This window comes from Rutilus rutilus (assembly GCF_951802725.1).
Source record: "Rutilus rutilus genome assembly, chromosome: 4".
NCBI classification, from domain to species: Eukaryota; Metazoa; Chordata; class Actinopteri; order Cypriniformes; family Leuciscidae; genus Rutilus; species Rutilus rutilus.
In genome coordinates this window covers 34,589,917-34,612,848 of record NC_140212.1, presented here as the reverse complement: position 1 = coordinate 34,612,848, position 22,932 = coordinate 34,589,917, and the positions used below count along the sequence as shown (strand labels likewise).

At 39.3% G+C, this 22,932-nt stretch overlaps 1 protein-coding gene across 1 annotated transcript in view; it reads left to right on the top strand.

Moving 5' to 3' along the window:
• LOC311289064 (cell-death-related nuclease 7-like) overlaps positions 1-16,752 on the top strand; it is a gene marked incomplete at its 5' end in the record, with an annotated part of 61,927 nt that extends 45,175 nt beyond the window's left edge. Inside the window, 6 exons of the mRNA XM_084406823.1 lie at positions 186-360; positions 1,745-1,829; positions 7,402-7,563; positions 7,652-7,834; positions 9,580-9,627; positions 13,442-16,752. Coding sequence (XP_084262949.1) covers positions 186-360; positions 1,745-1,829; positions 7,402-7,563; positions 7,652-7,834; positions 9,580-9,627; positions 13,442-13,929 — 1,141 coding nt within the window. The 3' untranslated portion in view covers positions 13,930-16,752. The remainder of the gene's footprint in view (positions 1-185; positions 361-1,744; positions 1,830-7,401; positions 7,564-7,651; positions 7,835-9,579; positions 9,628-13,441) is intronic.
• Between the last annotated feature and the right edge of the window lie 6,180 nt (positions 16,753-22,932).

Below are 22,932 nucleotides of genomic sequence, written 5' to 3'. Positions count from 1 at the left end.
TGCTGCTGTAGCTTTGCTTTATCTGCACCAATGCTACTGCGTGGTACACAAGACAAACAAAGGCTCAAGATAAAAGCAAACTCTCTAACAAACTTTTAGATATTTAAATTATTATTATTATTATTATTATTATTCGTCTCTGTCCTCTCTGCACATTGATGTTTCTCTTCTCTACTTATCATCAGGTACATCATGTACAAGGCACCCGGACTGCAAGAGACCTACACTAATGGTTTAGAATATATTTACATTGATTCAAAAGGGAAGATGAAGCAGACCTCTACAGATCACAATAAGCTCATCAACGATCCTGACGGTGTCCTGGCAAACACCCTGAAGCCCATTTTTAAACTAACCATGGTGAGACTCATGTTTAAACTGCAGCTCTGTTTCTATTTTGATAAAAATGAAACCATGACTCAAACTGATGGATAGATATTATGGTCTGTACTTATTATAATAGGGAAAACGATTTTCTGAGCTTCGAACTTCAGTGACAGTGGCAACCAACTTGTCCGACTGCACTTGAAGGCAGCTTCATTTCACACAAAAAAGATTGTGAAAGCGAGAGATAACAGTCACCTGTTGTTACACTCCTGGGGGGTTCAGTGCTAGCTGTGTGTGTGTGTGTGTGTGTGTGTGTGCGCGTGCGTGCGTGCGTGTGTGTTTGTGTGAGTTTGTGTGTGTGTGAATGAATGCTCAGCCAGCCGGTGCCTGACTGAGTTGCCATTATGCACGGCTGTAACTACCGTGTTACTATGTTAACCTTCATCAGATCCCCTGAAAACGCCCCCCAGGCTGCTACAGTAGTGGTTAACAGACCATGGTTGATCTGTGGTCCGTACAGATCAATACTCACAGTTCAGAACGCATGTGAACCACACATCAATTAAAAAGATTTAACCATAATAAGTCTGAAATCTATTTTTACTGTCGCTGTTATTCAAAGTAGGCTGAGAAATCTCTAGGGAGGGTTGCCGTGAAAATATACACACAACGCAATTTTCTGTTCACCTTAACGGTTAAAATCAGGTGCTACTACGGCCCCGGGGCCTAAACCATCGGTATCTACCAGACGGTATAGCAACGCAGATTTCAGTGCCGCATTTCTCGGACACTTAAGTGCCTGGTCTGCTCTCTGCTGCTCGCTGCATGTCACACTGGTTAACACTAACGTTACACTTGGCAGCAGGTAACGTTAGCCTAGCGTTAGCTAGTAACTGGATTAAACACGGTTTAAATGCTGACAGATAAACGGTGTAAAGTGAGACTGTATTTCACTGGAGAGGATTCTAACAACCGTCTGCAGCTGTCGTTGGTAAAACAAAACAGGCATGACTAAATGGTGCGTTCACTTGAAACTGGTAAATCTCGTGGTGCATTCAAAGTTATTTAAAAATACCCTTTTCTCATCTGATTTTGTCACTCAACAGCACTTTCCTGGTGAAATAAGTTTTATTGTTAATAGTTATTGTTATTAAATTGTTCCCCCTTGTTTTGTGCTGATCCAAAAATGGATCCAATCCATACCGTGAGTTTTGTGATCGATTGCACCTCTCTGTTACAGTTTAACCATAGCCTACAGACCTAAACATGTCTTAACAAGAAAGTGTCCAGAAAGCGTGTTTTATTGTTGTATTTGATTGGCAGCGGTAGATTTGGTACTTTTCTGTTCCCCTCTTTAGACATCCCAATAATTTAAAAATAAATCATGTTTCTTTTCTTCATTCTGCATCATTTATAGCCGGCAGACTTTGGATTCATCTCCTACAGCGATCAACCACCTCCAGATGGAAAGGGTGCTGGCTCTATGTATGGTCACAGTAAAGGTGAGTAGAGAAAGCATCACTCTCACAGGAAACCTCTCTCTGAGCCTCCATCAGGTTTTCATCCCAGAGGACAGAGTCTGCTCAGTGTGATGTCATACTACTTGTATGTAATGACATCACATCTCTGTTATCGTATTTATTCAATTCAATTTTATTTATAGTATCAAATCATAACAAGAGTTATCTCGAGACACTTTACAGATAGAGTAGGTCTAGACCACACTGTATAATTTACAAAGCCCCAACAATTCCAATAATTCCCCCAAGAGCAGGTGTAACCCAGGTCACTAAAGAGATTCTGTTGATGTAAGGAGAGAGAAAAAAAAAAGACTAACACTTGTGAATATATATAAAACAGTTATTTTATTAATGTCTGTGGGGAAAGAAAAAAAATAGAAAGTTTAAGATTCTAAGAGAAAATAAGAAAATGCTTAAACTAAAATCATAAAACTCATTTAGAAAATGTATCCAATTTAGCAAGACAAAGATTGGTTCAATTCAACGAGTGGGAGTTAGCCCCGCCTTAATAGGTGGACTCAGGGCAAGGGTGATGCAACACTTTTTGCGAGACACTGAAGCGGCTGGTTCAAGTTAGAGAAACTGCTGGTGCGATCCTAAAGAAAGAACCAAGAGAGAGAATTAGAACGAACAAACCAAGAGTGAAATCAGAGAAACACTAGAGAGACTTTTAGATTAAAGTGCGGATTGAGTTTCATCGGTCAAACGTTACGAGTGAACGTGTTATTGACTGCTACGAAGAGAGTACATATCCAAAGTTGGGAGTTTTGCCCTTCATAGCCGAGAATTGAGTTCTCTTGGTTGGGTCTTTTCCTTTCTTTCCTTTTCCCCTTTTTTGTTGTTTTTTTCCTTCTTTTCTACTTTTTGTCTTTTCTGAGTCGGATGCTGCACATTTCCTGGACACCGGACGATTTTGAAGGAGAATTGTATGTGAATTGTCCCTGCTTGCTTCACATCGGGAAAAAAAAACCGTTGCGAGCGGGAACTGGCGAGCCATTTGCCCATATAAGGAAGGACCGAGTTTGTGAATCAAGGAACGAACGGAGTGGTATGATTGTGCACACATCTGAATTGAACTGTGTTGATCTGAGATACATTGCGGAAGAAGGATCTCGTGAGAGCGGCATTCGAACTGGAACTGAGAATTAGTGTGTATATAAATTATATACATATAAAAAGAGGAATCTGAATTGTATTGAATTTGAGACTGCTAATTAAGCAGTAAATTTTGACCTGTATTTTATTTTCTCTACTGTTATTTTTTTCCCAAATTCCATTGTATTTCATTTCAATTCATTTTGATTTTATATTTTATTTTTATTTATTTTTCTTGGAGAACGAGAGTAAAAAGGGTATTCTTATAAGGTTATCATTTGGAAGGATTGCATTTGAATTTAAAACGTTTACTTAACCTTAAATAAGCCAATTAGAAACAAATTGAATAAATAGGTAAACAAATAAATTATATACATATATTAATAGAATAAGGGTCAATAAAATTTATTAGCTTGAAACTAAATAGGTAATAAAAAAAGAGAGAAACAATAATAATTATAAACTAAATAGGTAATAATAAAAAAGAGAAACAATAATAATTATAAACTAAATAGGAAATATAAATTAGGGTTATATTAAGGTTACATTTATTTGTTCCACGGCAAATCTTTGCTGTTCTCCTGGTCATTATATATATATATTTTTTTCTTTCCCTCCTGTGTGATGTGATGTTTTAAACTTCACTGCTTTATCATTTAATTCCTTAATACATCATTCCAAATTTTCTAATGCAACGAGTGTTTGTCACAAATTCTTTCTTCCCTTGCTGTTGACGCAGTCTCTTGAGCGAATCTGGTCTTCTGGTCACTGGTCCAAATCTTGAAGCGGTGCACTTCACGCTCATTTGCATATTTCGCTGTTTGTAAGTGAGGGTTGCACTGTCGCCGCGACGCAGGTTACACAAGCATTAGCAGTGGCTGTTGCGACAGTGGCGAGGAAAAACTCCCTTTTAGGAAGAAACCTCAGTGACTACAATGGTAGTCGTAGTAGTTCATGTCATAGCAGGGCACAGCAGGGCGTTACGGGATGTAGTGGAGCAGAGCATGGATGGATGCAGTGGACGCAGCAGGACGCAGCCGGACATTTCAAGGAATCGCAGCACGTAGCAGGGTGTAGCAGGTCCACGGCGACCCAGATCTTGGTGCCACCCTAATCCAAGGCAATATTCTAGGCGAAGAAGAAACATAAGGACTCAGCAGTGGCGTAGTAACAAGCATTTTTACACTGAGAGAGCTCAGTAGTCCCAGGTTAGTAAACCATATTTTTTGGGGTTTTTTAACCTTTATTTATTTTGGGGAGGTTCCCTGAGAAGGCAGCCTCTCTTTTGCAGGAACGCCCTGATCCCATTCACACAGTTAGACATTCATACCTGGAAGCTGCCCAGTACAACCACAGTCTGACTCTGCTGCCACTGAGCAGCTCCACTGGAGCGGTTGAGGTTAAGGGCCTTGCTCAAGGACACTTCAGTGATGGTAATGAGGGAGGGACAAGCACTGATCTTTCACTTTCCCCACCCAGATTTTATCCTGTTGGTCTGGGGATTGAACCGACGACCTCCCGGTCTCCTCTAACCTCTAGGCCACCACTGCCCTGCATTTCTGGGACAAGGATGCACACAAAAAGAAACAAATGAAAAGAGAGATGAGAGAGCAGCTAAGTGTGTCATCTGGCAGTCTAGAATGTATCTAGAATTTATAACAGCATAACTAAGAGGCAGGTTAAGGAGAGAAGCCTGGTTGGGCTAGAACTCTCCCCAACCGGATCGGGCTGTACTGGCCTGCCTCCCTCTACTCTCACTATATTATAGATTATACGATACATTATATTACGGTTACAATACGGTTAGGCGGACGCTGCAACTCCTCACTCCCTAACTATAAGCTTTATCAAAGAGGAGAGTTTTAAGTTTATTCTTAAATGTGGTGACACTGTCTGCCCCCCGAACCCGGACTAGGATCTGGTTCCACAGGAGAGGAGCCTGGTAGCTGAAGGCTCTGGCTCCCATTCTACTTTTAGAGACTCTAGGTACCAGAATTAAGTCTGCATTCTGGGAGCATAGTGCTCTAGTGGGACAATAAGGTACAAAGAGCTCTTCTAGATATGATGGTGCTTGACCATTTAGAGCTTTTTAGGTCAGGAGACGGATTTTAAATCCAATCCTGGATTTTACAGGAAGCCAATGCAGAGAAGCTAATACAGGAGAAATATGATCTCTTTTCTTAGTTCTTGTCAGAACACGCGCTGCAGCATTCTGGATCAGCTGGAGAGTCTTAAGGGACTTATTTGCGCATTTTGATAACAGAGAATTACAGTAGTCCAGCCTGGAAGTAACTAATGCATGGACTAGTTTTTCAGCATCGTTTTGAGACAGGATATTCCTAATTTTGGCAATATTATGAAGATGGAAAAAGGCTGTTCTTGAGGTTTGTTTTAGGTGGGCGTTAAAGGATATATCCTGATCAAAAATAACAGTAGTGACAGTAGTGGTGGAGGCCAGGGCAATACCATCCAGGGTAGCTATATCTTTAGATAATGAAGTTCGGGGGTGTTTAGGGCCCAGCACAATAACTTCAGTTTTGTTTGAGTTTATAATAAGAAAATTGTAGGTCATCCAGGATTTTATATCTTTAATGCACGCTTGAAGTTTAGCTAACTGACCGCTTTCGTCTGGCTTAATTGACAGATAGAATTGGCTGTCTGCGTAACAGTAAAAGTTAATTGAGTGTTTCCTGATGATATTGCGTAGAGGAAGCATATATAAGGAGAATAGAATTGGTCCAAGCAGTGAGCCTTGTGGAAAACCATGGCTAACTTTAGCGTAGCTGGAGGATATACAGTTAACATTAACAAATTGAGATTGGTCAGAGAAATAGGACTTAAACCAGCTTAGTGCGATTCCTTTAATGCCAACTAAATGTTCCAGTCTCTGTAACAGGATGGTATGGTCAATAGTGTTGAATGCAGCACTAAGATCTAATAAGACAAGTATGGAGGCAAGTCCTTCGTCAGCAGCAGTTAGAAGGTCGTTAGTAATTTTCACCAGTGCCGTCTCTGTGCTATGATGCTTTCTAAATCCTGACTGAAAGTCCTCAAATAGACCATTCCTATGTAGAAAGTCACATAATTGATTAGCGACTACCTTCTCAAGGATCTTAGAGAGAAAGGGAAGGTTACATATACTGTAGGTCTATAGTTAGCTAGGACCTCAGGATCGAGGGTGGGTTTTTTCAGAATAGGTTTAAATGACTGCGGTACATAACCTGTTAATAAAGACATATTGATCATATCTAGTAATGTAGTGTTAACCATGGGTAGTGCTTCTTTAAGTAGCCTCGTTTGGATGGGGTCTAAGAGACCGGTAGATGGCTTAGCTTAAGAGACCTTTAACATTAATTGTTGAAGGTTTATAGGATAAAAGCAGTCTAAGTATATGTCAGGTCTTATCGTTCTTTCTAGCACTCCTGCGTTTAGAGGTGAGCCATTAGAAGTTGAGGGCAAAAGGTGATGAATTTTATCTCTAATTGAATGTATTATGTGGGCAGCTGTTCTCCCCGTTCTGTGTGTCTCTCTCCCCTTGTTTTGTCCCCACTGTGTCAGTGGTGTGTGTATGTGTGTTTGTCCCCACTGTGTGTTGGGTGTTTGTATGGGTGTTTGACTACTCTCCTGGAAGTAGGTCAAGGGGCATGGCTGGGAGTCTACCTCTCTGCGCAGCTGCTGGCAATCCCACTGATACTTACCTGCACAGCTGCTTCCAATTCCACTCAGCAAACCTGCAGTATATATTCCTGGGCTTGGCTCTCCTCGGCGCCAGATCGTTGCACCTACCAGTGTGACCTACACCGCGAGACCTGCTGCCGTGGTGTGCCTTGCTGCCAGCTCAATCCACTCCGTCACTCCAACCATCTCGTTTGGATTACTGCATGACAGTTTTGGACATTCCTCTGCCTGCCTGCCTCAGCCTCTATCCAGCCCAGAGCCGACCTACCCTGCGTTTGCTTTCCTTGGACACCCAAAGAACTGAATATTCATTAAAAATACTTTTTGTTAATCGTACTCCTAGTCCGTGTTTGTTTCTCTGTTTGCTGGGTCAGAACCATAGCCTAACAGAATGATCTGTGACTCCTATTTGTTCACTTCCTTTTTACTGGAATTGTTGGGTCTTTGTAAATTATAGAGTGTGGTCTAGACCTACTCTATCTGTAAAGTGTCTTAAGATAATGTTATGATTTGATACTATAAATAAAATTGAATTGAATTCCTTCAGCTTTTTCAGCTGTCTTTGAATCATTTGAATGAGAATCTGTGTTTACAACCGATCATAGTGACACAAAAGCAGAGTGGGTCATGCTGATAAAAAAACAGTAAGTAACAGAGCAGCAACAAAGCTCAGTATTTTATCTTTTATTTAAAGTATTAAAACATTCAGGAAATCACATATGATTTTAAACAGTCCTCCTCTATCAGCCAATAGTTGTCTGTCTATCTGTTGATGTTTCAGGAGTTGTGATGATGGATAAAACCACCACAGGAGTCTGGCTCTTACACAGCACACCAAACTTCCCTTTCAAAAGAGATAATAATTTCTGGCCAATCAGCGGAGTAGTGAATGCTCAGACATTTATCTGTGTAACATTCAAGTACGAGGAGTTCAAAAAGATAGGTAATGTTCTCAGTTAAATATTCATATTTATGGTCTTAGTGGTTGATTTGAATAGGATGTTAATGTTGTCTTGTTGTACTATTTGAAGGTCAACACCTGCTGAACATCAGAGCTTTCCCGTTTGATCATCAAATTCCAAAAGGCTTCCTTAAAGAGCTTATAGATGTTACAGAGAAGAAAAGATCACCAGGAGGTAGAATCCAGGAGCTGACATCAGCAGGAGGAGAAGCATCGTTCCGTAGCATTGCTAAAGAACTGTATGAATATAAAAGTAAGATATCTGCATGATGGTTTGAATCACATTACCTAATTTAGTAAAGACAAAGTTACAAAGAAAAGAGACATTTTTTACTGTGGAAATCAAATATTATGTGAACTGGTTGAGAGAAGTTTACTAGTGTAGTTTAACATCAGTATGTTTATCTTAATGATTGATTACAGCCTGGGACTGGTTAGAACTGGTTAAAGGTGCATTGCGCAAGAGTCTGAGTTTTCGCAGAACTACGCCCCCTCTGGCGGCAAGCGAAACTGCAACCAGAGGTGTGCACGCTCACGGACCACACGCACACGCACGCTTGCACGAGCACGAGCTGGTCATAACCCAAGGAGCATCAGCCGCACAAATCTTTTGTTTACAATCATAATGTCTCCAGAGGTAATAAAGTTTTAAATCTGCAAGTAATTTAAAATATGTGAAAGGAAAGGCAATTGAGTAAATAACACACTTATGTGTGAGGGACAAAAATGGGGGTAGTAGAAAACTTCGTTTTTTATTCCCATCTATCTCCATGTTGAACTGTGTTATGTGTTTACTGTATCCACTTATGACTATTATTATGGAAACACGTTCATGAACAATATAAGTTACTTTGTAAAAGCTCAAAATAGTAATCATGATACCACACACAGTCGGTCAACAAAGTACACCCAAATGTCTCAAGGTAATAAACAATCAAGTGGCACTATGACGTTACCATAAAAGCCAAACAGGCTAATCCGCCGAAGATTTGCGGGGGTTTAGCCTGTTTTATTGATCAGCTAAGTAGCATATTCCAATAGCAATACATCGTAATTAAGCAGTAATTTGCTCAAAATTTGTGTCTAAGTATCTAACTTATATATCAGCATTTTATATCACAATCATTCTGAACCTGATCACTGACAATGGTAAGTTAGTAAAACCTATTCCGATTGTACATTTATCTAGCTTACGCTAAAGCATTACACATTTTATGGATCGTCATTTATTGTCATTATTGGCCGTATCAGACATTAGAGAATGGGATATATCTTACCTTTTTATCAAGAAAAAAGCCAACTGAGGATCCCGTTTGAGCCATAGAGCAGACCGGAGATCTCTCCATTTGTTGAAAGCCTTCCCTATGTTTACTCTCGTCTTACCCCGACGCCTGTCTGACTCCAATTTGGACCTTTTGGTTGCACTAGACAAAAGTTCTCTTTTTTTTATCTTACGTGGAGTTTGCGTTGGTGTTTGAAATGAACTACAAGCCGGTCTCTTAGAATCCATTTTCTACGGAGAATGGCAGCGTCGGCGCATACACAAACCTGCCAGACATATGAGCGTGCCGTGAACGCGCATGACGTCACGCCCAGTCTCAGATTCCGACCCGAATCCCTCTTATTTATTTTACTGTACAGGATTATAGAGGCAATCGCAGTGATCAGAGAAGGGCTCATTCAGCCCATCAGGCAATTGTTTAAGCATGTATCGGTTAGAAAACGGGTATTTTTAACATGAAAAGTTGCGCAATGCACCTTTAAATAAAAGTCCAAATTTAAATGTCTGTAGCTGCTGAAGATCACTGACTTCATGCTTCAATAGTCTTCAGAAAGGAAACCTCCCAAAAGTTCTCATCAAAGTGTCAGAGACTCTTTCAATGTATTTGTCTGTACATGTCAGGGACATTATGGGCTGTAAACACAAAATACAAATGAACCCTGCCTCAGGTGTGAAGATGATGACACTAACTGACAATTCTACGGTTTGTTTTTCAGAACCTACTACAACTAGACAGGACACACTTAAGGACTCAAAGAGATTTGGTAACTAAATGTTGTTCTCAGTGACTAAAAGTGTTTTAAACTCAACATTTTCATATATTTCAACAATTAGAGCTTAAATACTCTAAACATTGAGTATGGAAGTGGAACAGATTTATTGATTAGCTTATTGTCACATCAGACTGACCTCATGAAGTGTATGACACGCCAATTTAGACAGTGGCGTGTATGTTATGATGTCATGTTGGTCACATTGCTGAATGTTGAGGGAAAAGTGTGACATAAAGGATGTAGAAAACTGAGGGGCTCACGTTGTTTATCTTCCTCCTCCCTTAACATAATGCAAATAAATTCAATGCTGCATATATAAATATCTTTCTTGACGTTGACCACTGTCTCTTACTTACTGGAGTCGAGCTGACATTAGCTTGTTAGAAGCACGGGACGAGACATTTAGTTTTCTATCCTGACAACTGATTGATTTAGGGCCAGAGCTTTCTCACCATGTCTATGGATTTATGGATTTAAAACACGTAAACAGCACCTGGCCCCTGTACTACGAAGCAAGATCAACATGGCCTGGATTTCTTTCAGTAATCCGGCTTCACTAACCCTAACAACTGCGGTCCCGGATAACCGGTGTCACGAAGGTGGTTATCAACAAGTTCAATCAACCCAGGTTTGTCCAATCTAGAGACACACGCGTTCACATAAAAGAGGCGGTGTTTGCGCACCATGACCAATCGCAAACATCTACCAGAGCCTTTATTTTAACCCTCATGTGGTGTTCATGTCATTTTTGACTGGAGAAGATTTTCTTTTTCCTGAAAATACTAGTTAATGTTATCGCATTGAACTGAAACTTAGTGACTTTGTTCACAGAGACTATAACAACTTGTCCAAATTATTATTATTTTTTTTTACTTTTTTTGTGTTGTTTTTTTCACCTTGTTACACCTATGGTGTTCCCGGTTAAAAATGACAGACCTACACAAAATAGCTTATAAATCCCTTGTTATGCTATATTATCCCCAAAAATTGGATTCAATCTTTTTATCAACTTGTTTTCTTTCAATTAGGACTGGTTTTGTATTCAATTTTCAAACAGTTTAATTGTAGGAGTCATTTATCCGAGCTTATGCACCTCAGTTTTTGAGTGAAAAAAGCATTATTTGTTTTTTTCCTAGCTGCGAAATAAATAATCATAATATTTTTCAAAACTATTACCTTGATCAACTTAAAATAGGTGTCATTTGAAAGCTTAGAGTCTGAAATTTACAATGAATGTAGCCAATTTGATAAACTTCTAAGTAGTGCTGAGTTATTTGCTGATAATTAGAAGGAAAAAAAATCATAATTTATAAACTACTTTTTTGTATTACATTCAGCAATATGTCAAATACATCATACAGCTCAGATAGTCCTGTGTCATATGTCATTTGAAAGGTCTCAATGAGTAGAATACAACAAGCATAATTGTTTCAGGCTTTTTACTAAACTTGAGCTAGGTTTTTCTAAAAGAAGCCCTTCAAGAGACCCATGTGTAAACCATGTATGGATTCTGAATTTTAGACACATTTCCGCTCGTAACTTCATGAAACATGCTCCGATTGTGGAAAATGACACATCATTATTTACAGCAGATGCTTACAATTAAAATGAGTCCATACTCAATATAATCCATCACTCAGAACTAAAGATATTCCTCATGGAGTTCTAACACAAAAAAATACCACAGACGCACAGACTCACGTAGCCAATCAAGGTAGCTTAGACTTGGCCTTTTTACTCGTATCTTCATGAAACATACATCGATCATGAAAAATGGCACATCGTTATTTACAGCCGGAGCTCACGATTAAAAAGAGCCCAAACTCATAATATATTCCATCAATCAGATCTAAAGATATTCCTCATGGCGTTCTAACACAGAAAATACCACAGACGCATCTAGCCAAGTATATACTCATGAAGCACTCACGTTTGGTTTTCGCTCATAACTTCACGAAGCATGCACAGATCGTAGAAAACTGTACATCATTATTTTCAGCAGACTATCATGATTAAAAACAGTCCAAACTCAGCATAATCCATCACTCAGATCTAAAGATATTCCTAATGGAGTTGTAACACACAAACCCCAACAGGCGGACACAGAGCCTTGAATATAGATGTAGCCTAGCACTTATGTCGCGTTTTAACTCATAACTCAATGAAGCATGCATAAATTGTGGAAAATGGCACATCATTATTTACATGAGATTGTTAAAATTAAAAAGAGCCCAAACTCACCATAATCCATCACTCAGATCTAAAGATATTCCTCATGGACTTCTAACACATGTCTATCCCATTCACTTTCAATGGCCAACTGAAACAATGGCCCTCAATGGCCCAGTGGAACACCACAAGAGTAACTCTGTGCCATTTTGTACAAAATAAAAGTTTTTCAAAACAAAATTCCTTGTGAAACATTAAAGTAGACTAGTGTGATCAACAGTGCCAATTTTCTTCAGATTTTATTTAATTTTTCCAAAATTATTCAAAAATGTTTTGTTTTTTACTCAAAAAATTAGATGCCTACTCTCAGATAAATGAGGCCTATGATTAATCAGATGCAAACAGAAATATAAAACCAGTCCTAATTGAAAGAGAACAAGTTGACAAAAAGATTGAATCCCAGATTGGGTGAAAATATGGTATAATGAGTGATTTATAAGCTATTTTTTATAGGCCGGTCATTTTTGACCGGGAACACCACAAGTGTGACTATGTGCCATATTTTTTACAAAACAAAAGTTTCAAAACAAAATTCCTGGTGAAACATTAGAGTAGACTAGTGTGATCAACAATACCAATTTTCTTCAGATTTTATTTAATATTTCCAAAATTATTCAAAAATGTTAAAAAAATTACTCAAAAAATGAAATGCCTACTCTCAAATAAATGAGGCCTATGATTATTCAGATGCAAATCAAAATATAAAACCAGTCCTAATTGAAAGAGAACATGTTGACAAAAAGATTGAATCCAAGATTGGGTGAAAATATGGTATAATGAGTGATTTATAAGCTTTTTTTACGGGCCTGTCATTTTTGACCGGGAACACCACAGGTGTTATAAGGTTTTGAACACCACATGAGGGTTAAACAAGAAGAGCAAACTATAATTCTACATAAATATGAAGAACACAGACACGGTTTTACAGAGAAAACACAATACAGTCGCTGCTTCCTAAAACAGGAAGGAAAGCTGGCAAAAAAAAAAATTGCCGACGCTGTAGATGCGTAAATTACTCTTATTAATATCACTTCCCCATCAGTCAGGAACAAGATCTGACCATAATTACACTGGTGCTTTCCATAAACTGCCGTTGCTTTAGCCTGTTATTTCAGTTGCAACCCTGGCAGTGGAAGCGATCGTGAGAGCTCCGCCTGGTCTTCAAAGAACGGTGACGCCGTTATCAACCGAGTATTGATTGGTCAGTAGGCGGGGCTTTAACACCGGTTGATCTCTGATCTCCAACTTAACCTGCTCCCGACCAGGTTAGGCATTCAGCATGAGTTACCACGGCGATTGAACCCGATAACTGATCCACCTTCGTAGTACAGAAAATCCTGGGTTGAGCCTTAAGTTAGCTCGCTAACGCCAAATCCTGCTTCGTAGTACAGACCTCAGAACTGTCGTATAACATCCACGTCACACAGAGTAAATTGTAAAGTCACACAGTGTGTGTTTAGTTTGCTTGAGCGTGTTGTGCAGTGTCCTACAGTATTTTGTGTAACATCAGTCAGTATTGAACTGTCAGGATGTGAACAGTTTCTGTAACATGACTCATGTGTTGTTGTTGTTGCAGATGGAGATCTTTACCGCACTATTGCAGATACATACAGTACTATAAAGAAATCCAACATTGATGTGAGAGTCCAGACCTGGGGCCAACAGTGTTACCGTGAAGGTTCCTACTGCGAACAAAATCAACATCAAGTGATCAATATTAAATCTGTAAAAGCTGATCTGGGTAAAGAGAATGATAAATGGGAGGTTGAGTGGGAGCCTTGTAATGATCATTCCAAGTGGTGTGTAGCTAAAGATTATAATAATTTGATCTGTATCGCTGATGTAAACAGAGCAGTCACCCAATACGAAAGGCCGGGGGGGGCACTGTGCTTTGAACATCAACAGGCAAGTGACCTATTTAAAGGTCTTATTGCTGGAACTAAGGATTGCCCAAGTCCAACCCCCTTAAAGCGTCACCACTCGTCCCCTGACCTTACACAATATTTTGCCTCTAAGAAAGCTAAACTTGACTCTGGCTCTGTCTGTGACGATGACTCTGATTAATGATCGATAGGATAAATACGCCTCTCCTCGCCGTCTACAAGTCCTGTTTTTTTTCTGGTGTTTGGGTCTGAGTGTGTTTCGGTTTTTCACTTTATAATTATTATGAATTGACATATATTTCTAAATCCATAGTGAAATACAAAAGAGGGTGGACAGAAATATAAATAACTTCACAAAAAATTATAATTGCTACCAATTCAAGTCGGTGTTGATGTAATAAGTTAATAGTTTGAACGTTTCTGACTTAAGTCAGAGTTTATGCGTTTAACATTTTAAGGGTTGCCCTAGCTGAAATAGGTCTAACGATGTTATAAGTTAAAACTTCAATCTTACAGCTCACCCTCAGTAGATGGAAAGTCCGGCGTCGTTTTGTCAGGTAAACGGGAGGATGAGGAGGAGCGAGCGGCTGTTTTGAGTTCTCCGGGATAGATTCCACTCATAAGATATCTTTAATAATTGTGATTAATACTCTGGCTTCTGTTTTCCAGGACCTGAGACACATTACTGTCCTGCTGGCAGCAGACTCGTTAGATTACCTTCTGATTTACAGCTACTCATTTACAACAGTTAGCCAGTGTAGCTATCATAATGATTCTTATAACGTTACAAGTTCATCTGCCCAACAATAATATAGTCACCTTATATTTATATTATAACAGCAGAGGGGGACAGAGTGTCCACGTGAAGATGCTCTGAGGACGATGTCCCCCATTAGGCCGTAGGGCTTAGATTCAATTGGTAATAAAAAATAATGGTAACTATTATCAAGCCAATAATGTTGATAATAAGACACAAACATACGTGTGCCGACATTGTGGGTATCCTGGAAGTAGTTTGACAGACATGATCCACACATACATTGTCTGAAAAGAAGTAATCATGTTTTTCCTAAATACTGTTTTACAGCCTGTTTTCTAACCAGTAAAATACAGACCCTTAGACAGCGTCTCTCACCGTCAGATACCCAACACAAACACCCCCCCTTCAGCGTCTGTCTGGAACGCAGCGGGCAGAGCAGCAGCTCAGCGGCGCCGTGAGATGACGTAGTGTTAGGAGAGACAACGGTAGCAACTCTAGAGAGTGGTAGGAAAGCTGAAATGCTGCATAAGGATGCAGGTTTTGGGGGGGATGGGTCAAACAATACAGGACTTTCCCCCAGGAGACCGGGGTTCAGGTCCCGTTCTTGTCCCGCGTGTCCCTGAAACGTACATTTTGTAACCCCACCAACCATCTTAACCTAAACCTAAGTGTCCTGTTGTTGTCAGTTAAACCTACGTCCAGATCCAAAGCACCAAAAAGTGACACCAAAAGTGCCAACCAACCACATCTAAATCTGACTCTAAAGGAGACTTTTAGAGTCAAAAGCCACCTGACCAAGGGTCTGTATTTTACCAGATGGGAGTGAGAACGGGTTGTGTTTTACGGTGTTAAGTTTTTGCTTTAATCATAATGTTGCTTGAATTAAATAACCGATATTACTTTCATAGTACACACTCTTAACGTGTGTTTACTGAATGATTACATAATCCTGAATCCTGAAACCAATCTTTCTTTGGTTTATTACACTTTTAAAATGTTACATTTTATAATTTTCTTGAAGATCGTTTTTTTTTTTTTTTTTTTCGTATTAGTATATTACACTCTTAAAGTGTTGCATTTATGAAGTATTTTATCACTTTGTGATTCTTCTATATATTTTAAAAAGTGTAGAACATTGCTCCCATTCTCCATGCACCATGTACTGAGAGATGATACTATAGTAACCCCTGTATCTGTTCATATGTATCTGAAGCTTGTGTTAAACAAACGAGCCATGTGGTCGGTTCTCTGACCTTTGAACTGTCTCTAGTAACAGCTGGTAAACACCAGTCATACGTTTAGAACACAAGGTACATCATAACCAGGCCTTAACGCAATCTGCAGATTTTTGGGCAGTGATGCAAAAGGAAAATTTGCAGGAATTTAGAGGACTGTGTTTCTGCTTGTGATGAAGATATGTTAACATTCTGCATTTAATTAAAAAAAATAATCTAAATCTGCAAAATCTGAAATCTGAAAATCTGTGAAATTCTGCATCTGCAGATTCCGTCTGGCCCTGATGATAACCAAGAGTGCAACAAGTCTGACTGTCTTCTGTTTAGATTCCTTTTTGCTTACTTTATGATGTAAGAACATGTGTAATAGCAAGAGAGGTGGGGAAGCCTTGATTTGTACTCCATTATCCATTATACAATGGCTCTACAATTCCCTTAAAAGAAGTTTGAATGAGGTAATTATAACTTAATCTTTTATAAAGTTGTAAAAGTGCTATTGTGCTTTGCGAGGAATTGGTGAACAGTTGGCTGTGAACTAGGACTCGGTGCCTGATGGGAAAACAGCTTTCTGCCTTAAAAGTCCAACACGCAACGGAGGCTTGGTTCTGGAAGAGGTCAACAGAGACCGGGTCTTACAAATGGTCAACGTCAACCAAGTCATACATTTGTGACCTGATCCAGCAAAATGAGTCACAGTGACCCAAATTTCAAAACTGATATTTTGGTATTACTGGAAAGAGGAGACCATAAGCTTTCAAATGATATCCTAGTCAAAGTCATACCTTGAATGGTTGTAAATATATACACATTTGAATTATGGTCGTCTGCCCTCTTTTTCCAATTGAAAACCTGAGAAAATCGCTTTTAAAGTTTTTTGCCCGTTTTTTGTTGATATCTTTCAAAATCCATTGCATTTAAAGGGATGAACTATTTATTGTACAGCTTAATTTGACCAAAGACATTAATATATGCTATTATGCCAGGCTGAAGCTCAAATTATTTTAAAGTTTTTATTTGAATAAATAATTTAAAAAGCACTTTTACAAACATTTACTAAAATCAGAAAGATTGAACAGAGGTGCTACAGTTTTGCTTGAGAGAGGGTGTGTGTGTGTGTGTGTGTGTGTGTGTGTGTGTGTCCGTGTGTCCGTGTGTGTGTGTGTTTCTCTCTGTGTGTGTGTGTGTGTGTGTGTGTGTGTGTGTGTCTGTGTGTGTGTGTGTGTGAGAGAGAGAGAGAGAGAGAAAGTGAGAGAGGCAGAGAGACAAGGAAACAGAGAACAAATAATGTTAGCCTATGTAATCATATCTTTGTGTAGGCTAGTTGACACTAACAGTGTAACATTCATAACGGATATACCAACAGTTAAATATTGGGTTAAAATAAATCTAACACATTGTAATGGATTCTCCTTGCAGATAAATACACTCACAGAATAATTGCACTCACTCACATCCATACACGATAAATACCACAGGGCTGTCGCTGTCATCAGAGGATGACACGTCTCCAGATCCAAAACAATCACTGACTAGCCTTAGCCACTCTTGATGACCAGCAGAGCTTAGGTTAGAAGCCTCAAGTGAGTTCAACGCTTTTGGCGACTTTGCTCTCTTTTGACAGCGACATTTCTAAAATTAATAATATTTAATCTTTCTGAGGAGATCTGCTAGCTTGTTTACACAGAGCGCCGCGAGTCTGACAGGAGGATGGCTGGACCAATCGCGTGCCGGTCAGTCGAAATGGGGCTTCCCATTGGCAAATGATCAGCATTTGTGTACATTTCTAAGCTTTTTGATTGGTTCTATACAACGTGTAACACCATATTTGGAGAGCAGAGACGTTTCAGGGGATACCCGGGAAATGCTCAGAGGTGACGAGAGGAGTTGAGAAAAGCAATATTCATTTCTAGCGAATTTAGTAAAACTTTGTAAACTTTAATAGTCATTTAAATACCTTTACTCAATTATCTGGACTACGAAACTTTAGGAGATTATTTTTGAATGTCTGTTCTTTGAAATTTAGCACAAAAAAATAAATAAAATAAAAAATATTATTTCATTGTTTTTCCACATAAACGGCCCATATCTTAAAATGGAACGTTGCGACTTCCGACTCATTTCGCCAGATCGGGTCACATTTAGTTTAGATACTTCAAAACGCAAATTCTGACTAAAAATGTAAAAGTCACACTACCAAATTGAGAACCCTTTTCATTGAATAAGTCTACAAATAAAGGCATGTAAAAGCAGTGTTGGGTGTAACGCGATACAAAGTAACAAACTACTTTTTCGGGTAAAAAGTAGTGTAATGCGCTACTACTGAAAATTTGGTAATGAAATGTAGTTCCTTTTTCATTTCGGCGCAACGTTACTTTTCCCAGGGACAGATTTGACAGCGACACTGCCTTCTCGGCTGCATGCTCACAAGCTCCACACAGGACGTGACAGAGGCTGGTAGCAGAGTAATCATGGCAAGTGAGAAGCAGCCAAAGCTAACTTTTGATAGTGTTTTAAGCTTCGTGGCTTTGAGCTCTCTGAGCCAGGCAGACACAAAGCTGACAACCTCACAGACGGATGCAGTGGAGATGGGCTCATACATACACGCAGTGGACCGCTGCATGGACACGCAAGGATTTCAGCCGTCCCTCTGTGAGGAGAGAATCTGCAGTGGAGTTCAGACATTTCACTGATACGCTGATTTCACGCAACCGCCATTTTGAAATCGAAAGTGAGGCTCCGGTGGGAAAAACCCCGGAAGTAAAGATAAACAACAATGCCTTTGGACTACCAACCTGAAGCTGCTGCCGCGATTTACACTATTGGATGTTAATATCCAATATAGGATATGTATATAGTTCATTCCTGCTTCTTTTTTTACTTTCTGAATTATATTTTAAAAAAAAATTCTTTATAAATGAATTTCACTGTATATAGTCTAAAGTATGAATGAAATGTATGTACAGTTTTAGAATTGACACAACATCATTAAACACAACAATACGCCATCGCATTCACGACTCTCCTGTGATTAAAGGCGACTTTTCTTCCCACCGGAGCCTCGCTTTCGATTTCAAAATAACGGCTGCGTGAAATCAGCGTATTAACTTCAGTCTCTGCCAGAGATGCCTGCTTTTAAAAGCAACAAAAAGTTACTTTCCATAGGGGGTAACTAAGTAAAGTAACGGATTACTGTTTTAAGAAGTAACGAGCAAACACTACTTTTTAAAAGTAACTTCCCCAACACTGTGTAAAAGACATAAGAAACCAGCTCTGACCCTCCCTTCCCTCTTGCTATGTTGTGTCATTATTGGCTGTATTACTGTAGCTAAAAATCATTTAAGAACCCAACAACAGCTCTGGTGTGTGACTTCATTCTCCGGGTAGGACAGTAAATTAATCTAGGACCCCCACACTACAGCTTACGCAACCGATATCACACACACACACACACACACACACACACACACACACACACACACTTTTCAGGTAAGAGGGCTCTAATTGCCTCGCAGGGTTGTTCTGTCCACAATCCAAAGATAATCAGTTTAACATTATTAGGCCACAGGGTTCAAATCTGACCGATGGAGATCTCTCTCTCTCCCTCTCCCTATCCCTAATTTTCAGGTTACCTGCAGGGTTCATTATGGTAAATTTAAGATTTCTAAATACAAAACCTTTTTAATACCATACAACAACATATATTTCTACAGTTCAGAATGGATCTCTGTCTGTATCATATGAAACTACAAGATCTGAGGAATCCACTGGTACCAATTGGGTCATGCTAGCTTTTATAGGAAGTTTGGCTACATTTTGGCGAGGGAAAAACTGGCATGGCCATTTTAAAAGGGTCTCTCTGTCTGTCGAGATATCTGAATGAAATGTCACTAAATACTCTCTGACTGTAGAGTCTGGAGAGTTCAACTTTGTGTTCATGTTCAGTAAAAAGTACATTAATGTAACTGCTTTGGGGCAATTTTTTATGTAAACATTGAAACTTTTAAGAATGCAGCAGGTAAGAGGGAACCTTGTAGAAATATCAGAGATAATTAGTTTTGCAACTGAAATATTACATTGAATCAGAAATTGAATCTGGAGTTCACTGCACTCTGCTAATTCTCCCATATGTTTATTGTTCTGCTGAAAAAAGAACAGAAATAAACTACTTCAAAGTAGTAGTAGTAGTAGTAGTAGTAGTAGTAGAAGTGTTGTCTCACCAGTCCACTTCTCCATTGTTGTGGTCTCTGCAAGTCACTTGTCAGTCAGCGCTCCAGCAGAGCAGACTGACCGTCAGGAAAATCCTCCACATAACTCCCTAAAACACACAATTACAGCAACAGTTACACCACCACATTCACTGACCGTCAGGAAAATCCTCCACATAACTCCCTAAAACACACAATTACAGCAACAGTTACACCACCACATTCACTGACCATCAGGAAAATCCTCCACATAACTCCCTAAAACACAATTACAGCAACAGTTACACCACCACATTCACTGACCATCAGGAAAATCCTCCACATAACTCCCTAAAACACACAATTACATTAAACAGTTACACCTCCACATTCACTGACCATCAGGAAAATCCTCCACATAACTCCCTTAAACACACAATTACAGCAACAGTTACACCTCCACATTCACTGACCATCAGGAAAATCCTCCACATAACTCCCTAAAACACACAATTACATTAAACAGTTACACCTCCACATTCACTGACCATCAGGAAAATCCTCCACATAACTCCCTTAAACACACAATTACAGCAACAGTTACACCTCCACATTCACTGACCATCAGGAAAATCCTCCACATAACTCCCTAAAACACACAATTACAGCAACAGTTACACCACCACATTCACTGGGCTTCAAGTTCACATCATCCTGTTTTTATTATCGCTATTACAAAAGGTTTTAAAGTAATTAAGTAGTGAGGAACTGACTCTAAGGTTAAGTTACCATAGTAACTGACTCTGAGGTTAAGTTCCCTCTCTTTCTGGAACGGAAAACCCAGAGTTTCCCTCATCTCAGGGTTAACCAACTCAGAGTTTTCACTAAACCTGCTTTCTGGAACGGGCCTCTGGAACATACTGGAAACACAGACAAACATACCATACCAAAATAGAGAAGCACAGAGCTAAACAGACCACGACACCACAGTCCAAGACAATGACCCGACAGTAAGTTAGTAAGTAAACGAGGGTTAACAAAGGGCAGGTGACACAAGGGCTGGTGAACAGGTGAAAGACATCAGGGCGGAGAAGACAATCACAAAGGCGGGAAAGACAAAAGACAGGAAGTAAGACAAGACAACACATGGAAGGACAGAGGAACTATGAAAATAAAACAGGAAATGGAAAACCAACAGAAAACATGAAACCAACTAAACAGAAACTTGACATAGGGACGAGACGTGACAGAATCATCCAACCTGTGATCCATACCTGTGTTTTAAAGTCCGGGTCAACCCAGGAAGAGGTCCAGAGAAATGGATCTGAAGTTCCTGATTAATTTTCATCTGTTGTCCATGGCCAGTTTTAAAATGGAAACCTAAAAACTAAAATAAAAATGACGTATTAGAGTCAGCACATAAAAGCCCTATATATAGACTAATATTCACACAGGTACAATGCATAACAATAAGTAACAAACACAACATATAACATAAAGACAGCAAGTAAAAATCTAACATACAAACTGCAAGCCGGCAGTCAGAAGTCTAATCTGTACGTATCTGATTATCAGTAAGCCTTTTATTCAGCTGACCAGTAAAAGAACAATTCTTATTCAGCAAAGTACTTTCTTTTCTTTCAAAGTACCTAAACTTTTGGGTCGGTTTATAGCAACTGGCGATAGTAACAACGAAAAGAAATATGTGGAAGGACGAAGACGGTTCCCTTTTTGTTACCTGCTCTGTGTCTCTGTGGCATATATTTGACACCACAAACATTAAAACCACATCAATGGAGACTCTGTACTGTAGGCTTTGTTGTCCTCTCATTGCAGGAGATGACAGATTTAAGGTAGCACATATCAGCTGTTACTAATAATATTAACTATATACAATTACTTTAAAAGGATACCATCACCAGATGAAAAAAAGACTTCACTGCAGTCTATCAAATGACTCAGCAGTCCTCCGATGATTTGCCTCCCGCGAGGAAGGGAGGCAAGTGGAGGAATCGGGGATGCAATTTAAAGACTTTGGGACAAACCCATAAACTGCTTTCTGCTCTCTCTGCCTCCTCAGCATCCCAGAACAACAACACAGGTAAGAACACTTTGAATTTGGAATTACTTTACAATGATACGTTCATATACCAGATGAAAAAAAAGACTTCACTGCAGCCTACCAAATGACTCAGCTGTTTCTCTTTGAGACAGTTTCTGTAAAATCATGTGACCACTGAGCATCCGTCCTCTCTGCAGATATATAATCAGCTCTCTGCCTCCTCGGCATCACAGACCAACAACAACACCGGTAAGAACACTTTGAAACTGGAAATTTAAAATGATCAGATCAGAAGATACAACAGATGTAAATGCATGAGCAAAATGTATTTGACATAACTAATAACAGAACATATGATTATTTTAGTAATATTGAAATGAAACAAGCTGAATTTAAATTAAGGACAGTTTTTTCAATTATATTTTTACTCAGAATCTAATAGTTCTGAAACACAAGAGAGAACTGAACATGTTTGTTTTATTTTCCATGTTTAAAAAAGAATCATATCTGTGTTTTTTAGTGATTTAGCAAAGTGACTGTACATCTTTTAAAAAATCATCTTTTAATTTTATAGTTGGATTTTCATATGTATTTGACATAACTAATAACTGAACATACTACCTTACATTCATACGAAAGTAGAGGTTGGGGAGAGTTCTATCACGACCAGGCTCCTCTCCTTAACCTGTCTCTCTTAATTATGCTGTTATAGTTTTAGATTACCGGGGGACTTCCTTCCTTTGACACACTGAACTTCTCTCTCCTCTGTCCATCTGTGTGCATCCATGTCCCAGAAATGCTTGTTATTAACTTAGCTCTGGGGAGTCTATTCCCTGGAGTCCTTATGTTTTTTTTCGCCCAGCATATTTCCTTGGATTAGAGTGGTACCTAAATCATGGTTGCAGCTGTCGCCGTGGTCCTGCTCCACCCTGCTCTGCAGCAC